Source organism: Sylvia atricapilla, chromosome 5 (genome assembly GCF_009819655.1).
Source record: "Sylvia atricapilla isolate bSylAtr1 chromosome 5, bSylAtr1.pri, whole genome shotgun sequence".
Lineage (NCBI taxonomy): Eukaryota > Metazoa > Chordata > Aves > Passeriformes > Sylviidae > Sylvia > Sylvia atricapilla.
In genome coordinates this window covers 34,581,214-34,597,369 of record NC_089144.1, presented here as the reverse complement: position 1 = coordinate 34,597,369, position 16,156 = coordinate 34,581,214, and the positions used below count along the sequence as shown (strand labels likewise).

At 43.4% G+C, this 16,156-nt stretch overlaps 1 protein-coding gene across 2 annotated transcripts; it reads right to left on the bottom strand.

Moving 5' to 3' along the window:
* Positions 1-321: 321 nt before the first annotated feature.
* YEATS4 (YEATS domain containing 4) lies at positions 322-5,667 on the bottom strand. Of its 2 annotated transcripts, none has more exons than XM_066319146.1 (7): positions 5,573-5,667; positions 5,353-5,472; positions 4,727-4,793; positions 4,542-4,636; positions 3,033-3,125; positions 2,868-2,955; positions 322-901 (listed from the first exon to the last, which is right to left on the bottom strand). In XM_066319146.1, the coding sequence occupies exons 1-7, from the start codon at positions 5,621-5,623 to the stop codon at positions 732-734; spliced, it is 684 nt and encodes a 227-aa protein (XP_066175243.1). In that variant the 5' UTR covers positions 5,624-5,667; the 3' UTR covers positions 322-731. The 2 variants fall into 2 exon arrangements, with proteins under 2 accessions (XP_066175243.1, XP_066175244.1); XM_066319147.1 differs by having other exon boundaries at positions 3,060-3,125.
* Positions 5,668-16,156: the final 10,489 nt, after the last annotated feature.

The following is a 16,156-nucleotide window of genomic DNA, read 5'->3' as shown; positions in this document are numbered from 1 at the left end:
TGAAGTGACTGCAGTACAGTACGAATATGAAACAAAATCCTACAAAACAGTACTGGAATAATTTGTAGCTTCTGAGCACAGTTTGTAGCATTGATGCATTTATATGTGTTAAAGCAGCTTTGGGGCTAGAAACTCTTACCTGCAGAAATACAAGCTATTTAAAATCCTAAAGTGTTTTCATTGTGCTGATAATAAAGACATGCCAAAAATCACTGTAACTAATCAACTTGCATACCTTTGTATTTCAACATCTGCCTTAAATCACAGCATGCTACTTACTAGTTGTTCTTGAAGCCCACAGCTGGACAGAGACAGAAACCATTAAAATAAAAAACTGTGTATTTTATTTTTAGCTTTAAAGATGCATCCCTAAACAAACAGTAGAAAAAAAAAAGTAAAAAAAGTAAACACCAGCATTTCATAAAGTCACATTGAACTAATACAAGACTTAATACAAAGTTTTCATACACGACTCAAATGCAGTTTTCAAAGAAAAAGTCTGATCTTCAGGACCACTTCCACTTGAAATAAATCGTTGTGTACCCACAGATTTTAACTATAAAACAAGGATACATTCTTTCTTTTTTCTTCCATTTATGGAGTTGATTGCCACAAACTTCAATCACTTGCCAGTGAAATTCTCATAGTCTCAGTTCCAGAACTGAAGAGAGCTTATAAAATTCCATGACTGAAGTCTTTCCATTTTCAGCACACACTCAAGTGAGCACTTGTCACATATCTTTAGACTGATCATCTTCTTCAAGTTTTCTGATTTCATTTTTTAAACAGTTGATGGTTTCACGACTTGCTTTTAGTCTTTCTTTAAGCTCAGCAATTTCAAAACTAGTCTTCTTTTTGGCAGCTTCGAGTTTCTCCCTGGTTTTCACTTCAAGATCTGCAACTGTCACAGTGATAAAGAAAAATACGTATTTTAAGTACCATGAAATTTGCCTTTTTTTTTAAATTGAAATAGTAATTTGGATAGCGAGTGTCCTGAAAATAAAAATCTGTTACTGTTAGCCTTAGAGATTCGATGTTTGTAATCAAAATGGCATCCACATAAGAACCTGGATTAAAAAAAGAAACAACTTGTTTTGCAGCCTCATTCAGCCCATCAGTTTTGCAGATAGTTATACAATTCATGAAACAATTTTCTACAGTTTTGTGGGTTTTTTAAGATTCAGTGAGGAAAATGGAACCCGGCATGGTGGCAACAAATAGATGGGAAATTAAAGAGAACTATGAATACATGGTGCCCAGTGACAGCACATGAGGCCAGAGGCACAAACTGAAACACGGGATGTTCCCTGAGAACTTCAGGAAACTTTTCCTGTGAAAGTGACCAAGGGGAGGCACAGGTTGCCCAGAGGGGTTGTAGAGTCCCCATCCTTGGACACATTTAAAAGCCATCTGGACACAGTCCTGGGGAACCAGCTGAAGGTGGCCCCACTAGGGAGGTGGACAAGATGCTTCCAGAGGTCCCTTCAAGCCTCCACTGTTCTGTGGTTCCTTCTCCATGTACTGTAACCACATTCTGTCTCACTGGACTTTAATTCTACCTATCTGAAAGCTTTAGTTATGCTGCTCTGCTTTTATGAATATCTGACATCAAGTATCCTAATTTTTATTATTTTTTCATGCACAAGTCTTAGGACATAGTACAGCCAACAAGTCTATGAAGGCTGCAGAGACCACTCATATCCCATACATTACATAACTGTGGGCAATAGCAAATATTATCTGCTTCATTAGCGCATTTTAAGGATATATTTATAGAAAGAAACCACACTGAAAGTTTCTACTTACTCTCTGGAGAAATAGCAAAAAAATTAAATGAAAAAAGTTTAAATTTGGATGTTTTTATGAATCATATTATTAAACATTTTCTAAACAAAACCTGTAACATACAACAACAAAAATCCACCTCAAGACTGGCTGAACTGAGGCAGGAAATACAAGTAGCTCACACATCCACGCAGACATAAGCCAAATAGCAACCTTAACTTTGAACAGCTTCAAACTCATAATCAATCACCACTCCTAGCTCTAGGTGTTTGCTGTCCAAAGAATACCTGACATTTGTTGTCGAGTGAACATAAAGTCAGGTGAGGTGGACTACAATGGATTAAAGTTTGTAATTAATTGGGCAGGATTTTGGTTCAATAAATACTGTATCTTCTACTCTCAGAAAGCAAATAAGAGTTGAAATATAGAAGATTAGAACAGAAATGATCCCTAAATGCATAACAACTTATGAACAAATGGATTTTTAATTTAATTTCCTTAGTTCTCTTAAAATTTTTGCTAATATTTGGAGACAAATTGGATAAAAGGACACAAAAACCATTACACTGTACTGAAGAAGTATGTTATGAAATTACCTACAGTTGAAGTAAAAGGGAAAAAGAGCTTTCAGACACAACTCTTTATCCACAAAGGGTTGCTGCTTTGACTTAAACATCACTAACTGTTATGTACTTCAGGCTTTCAAGTGTGACCTTTGCTTGCAGTGTTGAACAGAACTGTACCACAGGCTGGCCTTGATTTATTCTGTTTTCATTAATTTCAAAGATGTCAGACTAGGTGTAGTTCATGCCATGACTCTTCATACCAAGTAATTCCAAATTCTTTTTTTTTTTTAGCAGCCATAAGGATAAGAAAATCTAGAAGTTTTCAGGTAAGTATGTAGCCCACACTGACCTGAGAGCCCATGCAAAGTAACCTTTGCAAAAACTGAGGTTAAATTTCATGCAAAATTATCGCTTTTTGCAGGATCCAAATCCATTGTACTGTTACAGCCCAGGAAAAAAAAGGCAAATCCAACTATAGTTATTTCTAAAATTAAAATACTTTAATTTTCAACTTACACTCTGTTTCATGTTTATAAGCACCTAGTGTTAGCTGACGAGACGTTGTTAACAGCTGCTGCATCATTGCAGTAGGATCTTGAAATATCTAATGAAGGAGAAAAATACATGGTATCAATAATACTCTTCAAAAGAAAGTGAGGATTACATTAAGAATGTTCATACCATTTCATCATAGAATTCAGAAACTACAGTTTTCTTCCCCAGGATGGCATTGGTATCCGACTGAAAAAGCTTCAGCAAGTGATATAAAGTTACCTATGCAAAGACAGAATTTTATTAGCTTGAAAATTGTAGTGAACTAGAAATCTTGTTTTAGATATCAACAAGTAGTATTTGTTCCTACAAAATAACTGTATAGGATTTAAAAATACTTTAGGAATGCAAATACAAATGTCATATAGCTTCAGTAGAATTAATGTAAATTTAACATTAACTGTTAAAACGTGCCAATTATCCAAAGGCCTCTTGAGACTAAAAATGTCTGGGAAAGTGGTTTAGGACTGGTACATAAAAAATACTAATACCACCTTCTCTGAAACATTTCCAAATGGGTGATTTAATCCAAACTGACTTTCTCAATTATTCAGTTTTAGAAAGCGCTTTCTGTGACCTTAGCCCTTATTCTTGAGAAAATGAAGCACCAGGGAGGCTGTGAATCGCTTTTCACTGGAACCTCTGTTAATGGGGTTACTCTTCCACCCCTGCACTGCAAATGGCAGGGTGGGGAGAGGACTGGAAGCCCCTGTGCAGCCCCGAGGAGTGGCTGAGCACCTGGCCTGGGAAGGGCACACACAGCCCACGCTTCTCCCCTTCCACAAACAGGCCCAGGAGCAGCAGTGCAACACAGCAGCACGTGAGTCCCCCTGCTACTTTCTGGAAAGGAAGAACGTGACTGGCCCCAAAACAGCTCTCCAAGAACAGCAGCAAAGAAAAAACACCCAACCAGCTTGGACAGCTTGGTTGAGCTGTGAATGGAACTAATACAAGCCAGGATGCTACTGAGCCCCACAGGAACGCCCACTGTTACCAACTGCCACGTATTCAAGAAAACCATAAAATTCAGTTCTGCTCTCTTTAGTAAAAAAAATGGATTAAAAAAAGGATTGTTCATGTGACAGAAGGAACTCAATCCTTCCAGAAATAAAGATCCTTTTCCCCAAAATAGAGCAATCAAGTTTCCTACCTAAACCTGCACAAACAAACCTACAGGATATGTCTAAAACACAGGAATGGAAGAAAGATATTAATTCTAGTACTTTATGCAACTACAGAGTTGTTTCAACCTGGTCTTCTTAGTCAGAGACTCAGGCTAGCATAGCAGCCCTGCTACTTTTTGACTGATTTTGATCTGACAGAAAAAAAAAATTAAAATACTCAGATATCCTAGAACTTGGAAGCTATGTAGAAGAGAAATCCTCAGCATGTGCTCAACTAATATGTGGTCCCATATTAGTAAACGTCAGAGAAGCCAAGCACCAGAAAAGCACTCATGAATATCAGGAGTGAAGCACAGAAAGAGGAAAATATACCCAATCCTTTAAATAATTTTCTACAAGAACAGACTTTTATTACTTCCATGGCCAGTGAGACTCATTTTGACCAGTAACTTCCTAGAGCTGTAGGCCACCATAATAAATTATTTAAGCTTTGTTAAAATTTCAATGTACTTACAGGTCTTTCATTTGGATCAATGAAAAATATCTTAATGATTATTTCAAATTCACCCCAGCCTGTTTCCGTGATTTCATATGGTGGTTTGGTAACAACTGCAACAGGCAACATAGAAGTGTTAATCCCATGACAAAGCCGGAACAAAAGCCCAGTTCTATGAGCAAGTGCTGAAATGCAAAACCCACCTCTTAAAGGATTACCGTAGCTTTCATGCAACTTGAATTGAATTTTTTTCACATACGCAGACATGTCCTAAAACAGAAACGTTGTTATTTCTGATTATTCAGCACACCTATGTGTGTATATTCAGTCATCGATGCTACATGCCTACATTTCTTCTGATTTTAAACAATATTTCTTCTGACTTTAAGCACAGAAGGAATGCAAAACAGTGAATCCAAAAATTAGTTCTGGTACACAGGTCTGTTAGTATTTCGCCCCCACAAATGTTCTCTAGTCTTCCCCTAAACTGGAAAGATCACTCCAAAAACATAAATGGAAGCACGCCTTTCCCGTGGTTCTCCCTCCTGGAAACCCACCAGCCTACGTGTTTTCTCTGCTTACAGCCAAAGATCCTCTTGCCCTTTCCTCGAATGGGGCTTTTCAAACCCCCACGTCCCGGTGCCGCTCGGCTGGAAAAGCCTCTAACATCCCGGAGGGCAAGCCCGACCCCGAGGCCATCGCTCAGCCATGACCCCAAGTGCCACATCCACAGGCGTTTTGCACAGTTCCAGGGACGGCAATTCCCCGCTTTCCCAGCCCGCCCGTTCCAAAGCCCCACCAGCCTTTCGGGGAGGCGGCTCCGCAGTACCTCGTTCCGGTACGGCTTCACGTACACCGTCCACTGGTGAGTGTGGCCATCCTCCTCCCTCTTCTTCCCAAAATACCGCGCGACGTTCCCGTACACGATCGGCTTCACGATGGTGACGCCCTTAGAGAAAAGGAACACAAGCGGACACGGCGCGTTCAGCGGGGCGCCGCCGCGCCGCCCCCCGCGGCCCGAGCCCGCCCGGCGGCCGCCGAGGCCGCACCTTCACCCTGCCGCCGGAGTCAGGCCCGAACTCTGCCATTCTCTTGAACATATTGCCCGGGGGCGCCGCCCGCCGCCGCCGCCGCCCGCGCCCGCCCCGCCCGGCCCCGCCGCCGCTCCCGCCGCCGCCGCCGCCCCGCGCCCGCCATCCCCCGCGGCTTCCGGGGCGGGGCCGGCCGCTGCCGCCGGGGCGGGACGGGCCCGCCGTGCCGGGGGCGCCCCAAAGGGCTCCCGGCCCCGCGCCTGGCCCGGGGACACCTTCCGCTGCCACAGGGTGCTCCGGCCTGGCCGTGGAACAGTCCCGGTGACGGGGCATCCGCGGCTGCTCTGGCAGCCTGTTCCAGTGCCTCAGCACCGTCACAGGGAGGAATTTCTTCCCAATATCAGTTTTAAATCTGTCCTATTTCAGGTTTAAAGCCATTCCCCCTCGGCCCGTCACTGCATGCCTTTGCAAAAAGTCCCTCTCCAGCTCTTACAGGCGCCCTGAGGTACTGGAAGTCCGCTTCGAGCCTCCCCGGAGCCTTCTTGTTACCAATTTATGACCAAAAGCCAATTATGGTTTCCAATTGAAATTTTATTAATTACAGCAAGCAAAGCAAAAGCAGTTTCAGCGCTGGGCGACAGGTGGGCTCTTCGTCCCACAAACCCGCCGCGCCGATCCGGGGTCTCTGGTGTCCTCTTATACAGTTCTGTTCCTTGTCGACGTGACTGTCCTCGATGTACTCTGCGCATGTCCATCCTGTGTTGCTAGGGTCTTGATTAGCCTTTCCTCAGATGCAGTTAATCATCGCAATTAGCGTGTCCCTGAAAATGTTTATCTCAACAGGAAGGGGTCAGTAAAGTTATACAATTTATCTATCTCTTGATTTAGTGAGCAGACATTCTTTATCTATCTCCCTTCATCCTTGATTTAGTGAACGGACATACCTTACTTATCTCCCTTCACTCCTTCTAGTGAACAAATGTACTTTATTACATCTATATCCCATCACCCTTCTAGTGAACAAATGTACTTTATTACATCTATATCCTATTACCCTTCTAGTGAATAAAACATCTATTTCCCTTCACCCTTCTAGTGAGCAAAGCATCTATATCCCTTCACCCTTCTAGTGAGCAAAGCATCTATATCCCTTCACCCAGATTTAGTGAACAAACACACTTTATCACAATCCCCCCTTTTTCTTTCAGGCTATTTTGTTTTGTTCATTAAATCGCTTTAGCTCTTGTCTGCTCCATCAAATAAACTTAACATGATAGTCATCTTAATTGTCAGCCTTAAACTAGTGGTCTCTCCTTTGTAATAACAGGTACGATTTTGGATAGGAGGGTCATTCCCACTCTTGGGGCATTTCCTGGACCATAACCTCTTGATTCCACTGATATCGGGGCGACCTCCTCCACAGTCTTTGTCTCCTCTGCCTCGCCCGTCGACTCGGTTGCTTCGAGCCACGGGGTGTACCATCTTCTCGGCAGCAAGAGTATTCTTCAGGAGGGGAGTTTTGCCCCCTTCGGGTTGTCTTTTGAATGTAAGTGTTCCAATTATGGTCTTTGACCTCTGGAACGTTACAATTGATGCTCTTTGCCCTTTTGCGGCACAGTCCTGCTATAATGTGCGCCACGAAAGGCACTGGTTCGTTTGAATGATAACAGTAAAGGTCCGGATTAACCCCTTCTGCAAAAATATTCCACCATTCATTAGATCCTAATATTAAGTTTCCAGTGGCCACCCTCTGGGCCAATGTCCAATTAGTTATTTCTCGTTGGAGAGACCAACAGGAATAACAAACTCCTTTTGGTGGGTACCCGTTATTACAATGGGTCCACCACCTGTCTTTACACACTAAGCATTGATAGCATACAAATGGATAACAGGTTCCCCTACAATATAAATCCGTACACTTTATTTGCACATCTTGTGCATATACATTCCCCTTATCATCCCTTCTAGCCCCAGGTAAATATTTTATTCTAAAGGTTCTATGCTTATGTTCCCTATCCATTAACCACTTCTCTTTTATTCCATAAGGTTAAACAATATATATGTATCCTTTGTATGTTTCCCCAATGTCTGTATTTAAAAGATGTAGAAGTCAAGAGGACCAGAATCAGTCAGATTCAATCGGTGTCTTTCTCAAGTGGGGTTCCCCCCCCCTTTACGAGCCAGTTTAAGTTTCAAGTCTCCGGCTGGGCTCTTGACCTCCCACTCGTCCTTGGGTATAGGCCCTTTTATGCGGCTGGCATGAGTCCACCCTCTCTCTGCAGTTCGCACCGCTGTATTGGTGGTCAATAATACCAAGTACGGGCCATCCCACCGAGGTTGCAGAGTGGTTTCTTTCCACGTTTTTATAAGGATCCAATCTCCGGGCTTTACCTGGTGTAAGGTAATATCAAGAGGGGGACGCTGGATTAATTGTCCTTTTTTCCATAATTCTTGTCTGTATCTCATCAATTCATTAATATATGTTTGAATGATTTTGTCTGTAATTCCAGGGTGATCCTGTGGTATTCCAGCATCATAGGGCATTCCATATAACATCTCAAAAGGAGATATTCCTATATCAGCTCGAGGTTGGGCCCTAAGATTTAATAAGGCAAGGGGAATACACTTTATCCAAGAGAGCTTGGTTTCTATCGTTAACTTGGCTAATTGCTTCTTCAATTCCCCATTCATTCTTTCTACTCTTCCAGAACTTTGAGGATGCCAAGGGGTGTGTTCATCCCACCTTATTCCCAAAGCCTCAGCAAGGTTTTTGACTATCTTGGAGGTAAAGTGTGGTCCCTGATCAGAATCTATAACCTCAGTTACCCCGTACCTAGGTATTATTTGTTCCAACAAAATTTTAGACACCGTTTGCGCAGTTGCTCTAGTGGTAGGGAAAGCTTCAACATAATGGGTTAGGTGGTCTACTATAACTAGTACATATTTATATCTTCCTACTTTAGGGAATTCAGTAAAGTCTATTTGAATTTTAGAAAATGGTCTGGTAGCTAAAGGTCTCCCCCCCAATGGCAATTTTCTTTGTACTGATCTGTTAACTCTCAAGCAGGTGGGGCATCCCTGGGTAATGTGCTTAGCTAAGTCGTGCAGTCCGATACACATGTATTTGGTGGCAAAATGGTCTATCAAAGCCTGGCTTCCCCAGTGTGTTTGTTTATGTAACCTGGTTAGCACTCGAGTAGCTATTGATTTAGATAACACCTCTCGCCCATCTGCTAAGTGCCACTTCCCTTCTGCGTTCTTTGAAATACCCATCCGGGTCAATTTCTGTTCTTCTTGTGTCGTAAATAATAGGGCCGAGGAATCCTGTCTGGGCTCCTCTTGTTCTTTCTGAGTTACAATTAACTCTTTAAATGCTGCCTGTTTGGCCTCTTGATCAGCAGCGTTATTCCCTCTGGTTTTAAAATCCACTCCCCTTTGATGTCCTCTGAGATGTACCACTGCTACCCTTTTTGGCTTACGTAGAGCTACTAACACCTTCTTTATTAATTCTTGATGCACCAAATCTTTCCCCTGTGAGTTTACTAGCCCTCTTTCTTCCCAGATTTTTCCAAAAGTATGTATTATTCCATAGCTATATTTGGAGTCTGTGTATATTGTTCCTTCCTTCCCTTGTAATCTGTTTAGGGCCTGCAATACAGCATATAGTTCGCAGGCTTGGGCTGACCAGGTGCCACTCAGGGGTCCTGATTCTAACACTTTAAGGGTTTTCCCGTCTATCACAGCATATCCCGACTTCCTTTTGCCTTCCACTACTCTGGAGGACCCATCTACAAAAATCCTTTCTCCCTCTTCTAATTCTTCTTCCTCTAAGTCAGGCCTAATTTTTGTTTGTTCTTCTATAGTCTGGAGACAATTATGTACTAATTTTGTGTCATCTGGTTCCCCATACAAAAATTGTGCAGGATTTTGCAAGCTGGTAGTTTCTAAAGTCAGATTGGGGGCTTCTAGTAAGATACTTTCATACTTTAAGAGCCGAGTATCCGATATCCATTTCTCAGCCTTTTGTTGGAGTACATTCCTAACATTGTGGGGAGATAGTACTTTAAGATTGCTATTGAAAGTGATTTTTTTAGCTTCCCCTACCAGGAGGGCACATCCTACTATTGCCTGTAAGCAAGTGGGCCATCCCCGGCTCACAGGATCTAATAACTTTGACAAGTATCCCACCGGCTTCTTTTTCCCTGCCCAATCTTGGGTTAGGACCCCATAAGCTGTACCATTATCTATGTTGACAAACAGATAAAAGGGTCTTTTTAAGTCTGGTAGGCTTAGGACCGGAGCGTTAACGAGATCCTCCCGTAGCCTCTGTAGTTTTCCCTTATCTTCCTCACTCCATTTTAATAACCCGTCTGTGCTAAGTTTCTGGTACAGGAACTTTACCTTGCTACTATAGTTCTCAATCCATTGCCTACAGTACCCTACTAACCCCAGCAATTGTCTGATCTGCTTCTTATTCCCCGGAGTTGGTAAGGATAATATTCCTTTTATTCTTTCCGGATCTATCTTTTTTTCCCCCTTACTGATATAATGGCCCAAATATCTCACTTCTTCTTCTACAAACTGTAATTTCGTTTTTGATACTTTAAGTCCTTTCAATCCCAAAAAATTTAACAATTTAATGCTTTCTTTTCTGACTTTTTCTTCTTCTTTTCCTGCAATCAATAAATCATCCACATATTGGATTAATGTTATTTCAGGGTGGGGTTGATATTCTTGCAGGAGTTGCTCCAGGGCCTGCCCAAATAGATTGGGTGACTCCGTGAAGCCCTGGGGAAGAACTCGCCACCTTAATTGTTGTTTTCTATTGGTATCAGGATCCTCCCATTCAAAGGCAAAGTAATCTCTACATGATTCGTCCAGGGGGCAGGCCCAAAAGGCATCTTTTAGGTCAATCACACTATACCATAAATTATCAGGTCCCAGTTTGCTCAGTAGGGTATATGGATTCGCTACCACCGGGAACCGGGAAACCGTTCGCTTATTGATTTCCCTTAAATCATGGACTAGTCTGTATGTCCCATCCGGTTTTTTTACTGGTAAGATGGGAGTGTTAAATGGGGACATGCAGGGTTCTAGCAATCCCCTGTTTATTAATCTTTCTACTTCAGGCTTTAATCCTCTCCTACCTTCCAAGGATATAGGGTACTGTTTTAATTTTATCGGGATCTCAGGGTTTTTAATTTTGACCATAAAGGGAGGTATCTTTAATTGTCCTGCACTTTCAGGTGTATACCAAACTTCAGGATTTATTTCTTGTTCATCTTCTACTCTAAGAGGACAGAGTCTTATTTTCAGTTCTTTTCCCTTAACTTCCAAATTTATTCCCAATTCAATTATCAAGTCTCGTCCCAATAGATTAAATTCAGCTTCGGGTACTATCAAAAAATCCCCCACCCCCAGTTTGGATTCTGCTTCTATTAAAATGTCTTTAGCCACCCCGGCTTTGAACGGAATCCCACTCGCTCCCACAACGAGGGCTGTTTCCCGTGATGAATTACACCCGGGAGGCAGACTCTGTAAGGTGGACCTTTCAGCCCCCGAATCCACCAGAAACTCTACCTCCTTAGCTTGGGGACCTAGTTTTAATTTTATCAAGGGCTCTGGATGTTTCGGGGTCCCCAATATGTAGAGCCCCTGACTCCCCTAATCTTCTTTAAACATTTTTTCATCCTGTATCCTGACTCTGCAGTCTCTTTTAAAGTGTCCCCGTTTACCACAATAGAAGCAAGTCTTTTCTTCTTTCTTCTCTACCGGTCCCCCTTGCTTTGGGGGTGGTCTCCGGGTTCTCTCCCCCTTACCCTGCCTATCCGATTCTCTACTTTCCCTGACTGCAGCCACCATCATTCTAACTTGTCTCTTATGACCCTCTTCTTCCCTCCTAACATATACCCTCTGTGCTTCTCTTAATAGCTCATCCAAACCTCTATCTTGCCAATCTTCCAATTTTTCAAGTTTCTTCCGAATATCCTCCCATGATTTTGCTACAAAATGTGTTTTTAGTAATGCTTGTCCTAACGGTGTTTCAGGGTCTAGGCCCGAATACAACTGCAGATTTTTTCGTAATCTCTCCAGCCATTCCGTGGGGGTTTCATCTTTCTTTTGTCTTTCATTGAATGCTTTATTAATATTTTGGCCTCTTGGAACAGCCTCTCTAATACCCTGGATGATAATAGTCCTAAGGTCTTGCATGTGTCCTCTATGGTTTTGGTCTTGATGATTCCAGAGAGGATTCTGTAAGGGCCATTTGGTATCGGCTAAGGGCCCCTGGACATGCTGGGCGTCCCAAATGCGCATCCCAGCACGTCTGATCATATTCTTTTCCTCTGCGGTAAATAATATGTTCAGAATGGACTGCAACTCCTCCCATGTGTATATGTTAGGTCCTAGGAATTGATCCACTCTTTCTGCTACCCCTAAAGGGTCTTCCAGGATGTTTCCCATCTCTCTTTTAAAATCCCGTACGTCACCTGAGTTAAGAGGTACGGATATAAATCCCATCTGTGGTTGGGGACCCCCCATCGGCATTTCCCTTAAGGGAAATAGGTTATGTTGCCGGGTTTTGCTACGTGTTTGCGGTCCCTGCTCCAGTTCCTCCTGCTCACTTTGCTCGGGGTGAGGCGGAGGGGGAGCCAGTGGTGACGGGGGTATATAAGGTGGGGGTCCCATGGGAATTTCTTCCTCTTTTCGAGCCTTATGTTCCTTAGATCTTTTTCCTCTGAAAGTTTGAAAATAGCGACCCCTGGTGTCGTCAGCCAAACTGCCGCATAGTCACTTTCCTCCTGACTGAAAGGGGTTTTGGAGTTCACCCAAAAGTTCAATAACTGCTGTACCCAATCATCAGCTGACCCATACATCGGCCAACACACATCTTTTGATATTTTCTGCCCTCCCCAAACCTTTACACAATAATGTATCATTTTAGACTTATCTTTCTCCCTTATCCCGGGATAATGTTCCCAATTCTCCAGCATGAATCCTAGCGGGGAGTTCCTAAGTACTGGAGGGGGCTTTATGGGTGGAGGGGGCTTGCTTTTCCCCTGTCCCATCTTCCGGAGTGCCTTCTTTTCACACGTATTCACTCGCTTCCCCTGGTTCGTGGCTCACGCCCTCGCGGGCAATGAGAAACGCACTACTGAGGGTCCGCTCTCACTTGGGAAATCCGGCTGCCGGTTTCCCTCTCACGCACACATCATACGTCACACTCCGGGATTCCCGACCCCGACCGAACGGATTCCCCTGCTCAACGGGCAGTACTCACGCGCTCCTGCGTCTTCGTCCGGACTCCTGTGCACAGAATTTATAGGGTCGACCGGTCTTTTCCCTGCCTTTGCTTTGAATTTCGGATCGTCGGTGGGAGTGGGGTGAAGACCGGGAGCCAAGGCCACCTATTATTGTAGGTGGGGCGCCTCCTCAAGCCCCTCACGAGTCCACCAGCATTCCCATCCGAGTCACGGCACCAAATTGTTACCAATTTATGACCAAAAGCCAATTATGGTTTCCAATTGAAATTTTATTAATTACAGCAAGCAAAGCAAAAGCAGTTTCAGCGCTGGGCGACAGGTGGGCTCTTCGTCCCACAAACCCGCCGCGCCGATCCGGGGTCTCTGGTGTCCTCTTATACAGTTCTGTTCCTTGTCGACGTGACTGTCCTCGATGTACTCTGCGCATGTCCATCCTGTGTTGCTAGGGTCTTGATTAGCCTTTCCTCAGATGCAGTTAATCATCGCAATTAGCGTGTCCCTGAAAATGTTTATCTCAACAGGAAGGGGTCAGTAAAGTTATACAATTTATCTATCTCTTGATTTAGTGAGCAGACATTCTTTATCTATCTCCCTTCATCCTTGATTTAGTGAACGGACATACCTTACTTATCTCCCTTCACTCCTTCTAGTGAACAAATGTACTTTATTACATCTATATCCCATCACCCTTCTAGTGAACAAATGTACTTTATTACATCTATATCCTATTACCCTTCTAGTGAATAAAACATCTATTTCCCTTCACCCTTCTAGTGAGCAAAGCATCTATATCCCTTCACCCTTCTAGTGAGCAAAGCATCTATATCCCTTCACCCAGATTTAGTGAACAAACACACTTTATCACACTTCTCTTCTCCAGGCTGACCCCAGCTCTCTTAGGAGGTGAGTCTGTGGGGTTTGGATTTTTGTGGAGCTGCTCCGTGCCCCAGCTGCACCCTCTCGTCAGCTCAGCTCTGTCTGTCCCTGCGATGGAATGGAGAGCTCGATGGACTCCTCTGGGGAGCTGCAGCCAGACCCTGCCTGCAAACCATTTCCCAGAGCATCCCCCTCCCGCGGCCCTCCCGTGTCTGTGCTGGCACTCCGGCAGACAACACAGTGAACATCATGCCTAACCCTCTCCCAGAAAGCAAAAATTTCCTACCCTGTTCTTTGTATGAACTAGATTGTGGGAACAGCACTGCTCAGCTCTGAAATGTTACAGCTATTTTTATTAAAGCAAGTCGGCAAGGCTGGCAGCTGAGCCAGCCTTTTACAAGTGGTCAAGTTCTGTCTTAAAAGAAAATTTTTCTAAAATGGTTAATCTAACTAATAATTGGCTTCCGTGGAAAACTTTATTCCAGCAATAAGATGAATAAGAAGGAGAATGGTGGAGTTCCTGATCTAATTTCCTCCCATGTGCTCATGACTACTCTACAGATCTTCCTTTGGGAAGGGTGGGCTCAAACATTTCTCCTTTGTTTTCTTAAAAACAGAGGTGTAACCAACCTTGCTTGATCTGTCAGAAAGAGAACAGGATTTAGGAGCATGAAAAACTTCATCAGAAGCTATCATACAAACACTGTTAAGACCACATCTGGAAAAGAGTGCACCTTTATGTTAAAAGATTGTGTAATAAAATGGGTTGGACTGGGAGGAACCTTAAAGACCACCTAGTTCTCACCCTCGCTGTGGGCAGGGACACCTTCCACCAGACCAGGCTGCTCCAGACTCCCATGCAACTTGGACTTGAATACTTCCAGGGGCAGGGCATCCAGAACTTCTCTGGGCAACCTCTTCCAGTACCTCACCACTCTCATAGTGAAAAAATGATTCATAATATCTAGCGTATTATCTCTTGTTATAGAAAAAAAAACAAAACTGAAAGATGTATGTGTAAGAAAGGGACAAATTGATGTAAACACCATGTGACCGAAAGAAGGCCAGAGCACCCTTAAATAAATTTGCCAAAGTAAAGGTAGAGAAAGTATTAACTAGCTGTTGCAAATGCCTTAGGCAGTAAGATGGGAAGGGAAACAACAAGAGGGCAGGCAGTATCAGCACAAAAATGAGATTCATATAATCTAGCCAAGCAGAAACTCAGGCAGCAATCTCCTTTGGAAAACCCTGGAGCAAGGGAGGAGCAGGATAGACGTCCTGTAAGAAATGCGGGAGCAAACACCCCAGACAGACCCTATGAGGTTCTAAGATAAATCATGGAAGAAGTTAAATGATGCAGTTGTCTGCCGCAGGACAAGACTGAGCTTCATATCAGGCAGCATTTTCCAGTCTTTCTTGTTATTTTGCTTTCTTGTGTGGCCTTGCAATGAAATATGGAAGGCTAAAACACACCCACACAATTCCCAACCTGTTTTACCTATAAGTATGGCCAATCATAGAGATAGTTTGACTGAAAAAGAAATAAATTCCTTTTAAAAACCTGATACAAAGATTTGTTCACCAAAAGAATGGTTAATGGATTTATTATCTGAATACTGATGGGCTCGAATGTTATTACCAAGATGGAAACACATTTAAGAAAAGAGGTGGCAGAACTGGAGAAACTGGCACTGGATATGTGCTCTGTGCCAACTGAAATAAAGGAAATCATCTCAAATGGAGAAGGCTTCAAGGCTGTCACTGAATTTCAGAGGCAGATTGTGGGTGGATGGAGGAAAACCTTTGTTTGAACATGTTGAGTAAGAAGAGTCTGCATAACAAGAGGACATGGGAGGGACTGGAAATGGATGGGATTGTTTGAACTAGACCACATTAGGCAGGTTCCTGTTTGTAGCAAAGGGCTGGGAACACCCTGAAGAACCTAAGTGCTGAAATCTGCTTCTACCAACCTGTTTTTGGGAGCTGCTGCATGTGATCTGCCACCATGGTGTAACTGTGAAGCCCAGCCTCTGCCCAAGTGTGCAGTTTAGGTGCAGGACTTTCATAAACGCCACTGCTGCAAAGGAAAGAGCCACGTACAGGGAGCTGGCTGCTCCTCAGAGCTGAGCCCTTCACCTGCCAGCTCTCCTCAGAGGGCACATGCAGCACTGGATACTGGCACACACAACAAATAAAGAACAACTTCCAGCTCCAGATTCTCAGCAAAATTACCGTCAGCATTTTTACCCAGGTTAGGTTATTCCAAGATTTAATTCCAAAATTGTGGGGTTTAATTTTCCTTTTTTTTTTAAGTTCAAAAGACATGGTTACATTTTTTATCCTTTTTAAGGGGATTACATACAATCTCACAGGAGCTGACCTTGCAGAAGTGTCAGGTAAGACTTTCCTCAAACTTCTTCCAATCCTGGAAAGGACAGACTGACTAGAGGAAGATGTCACCTGC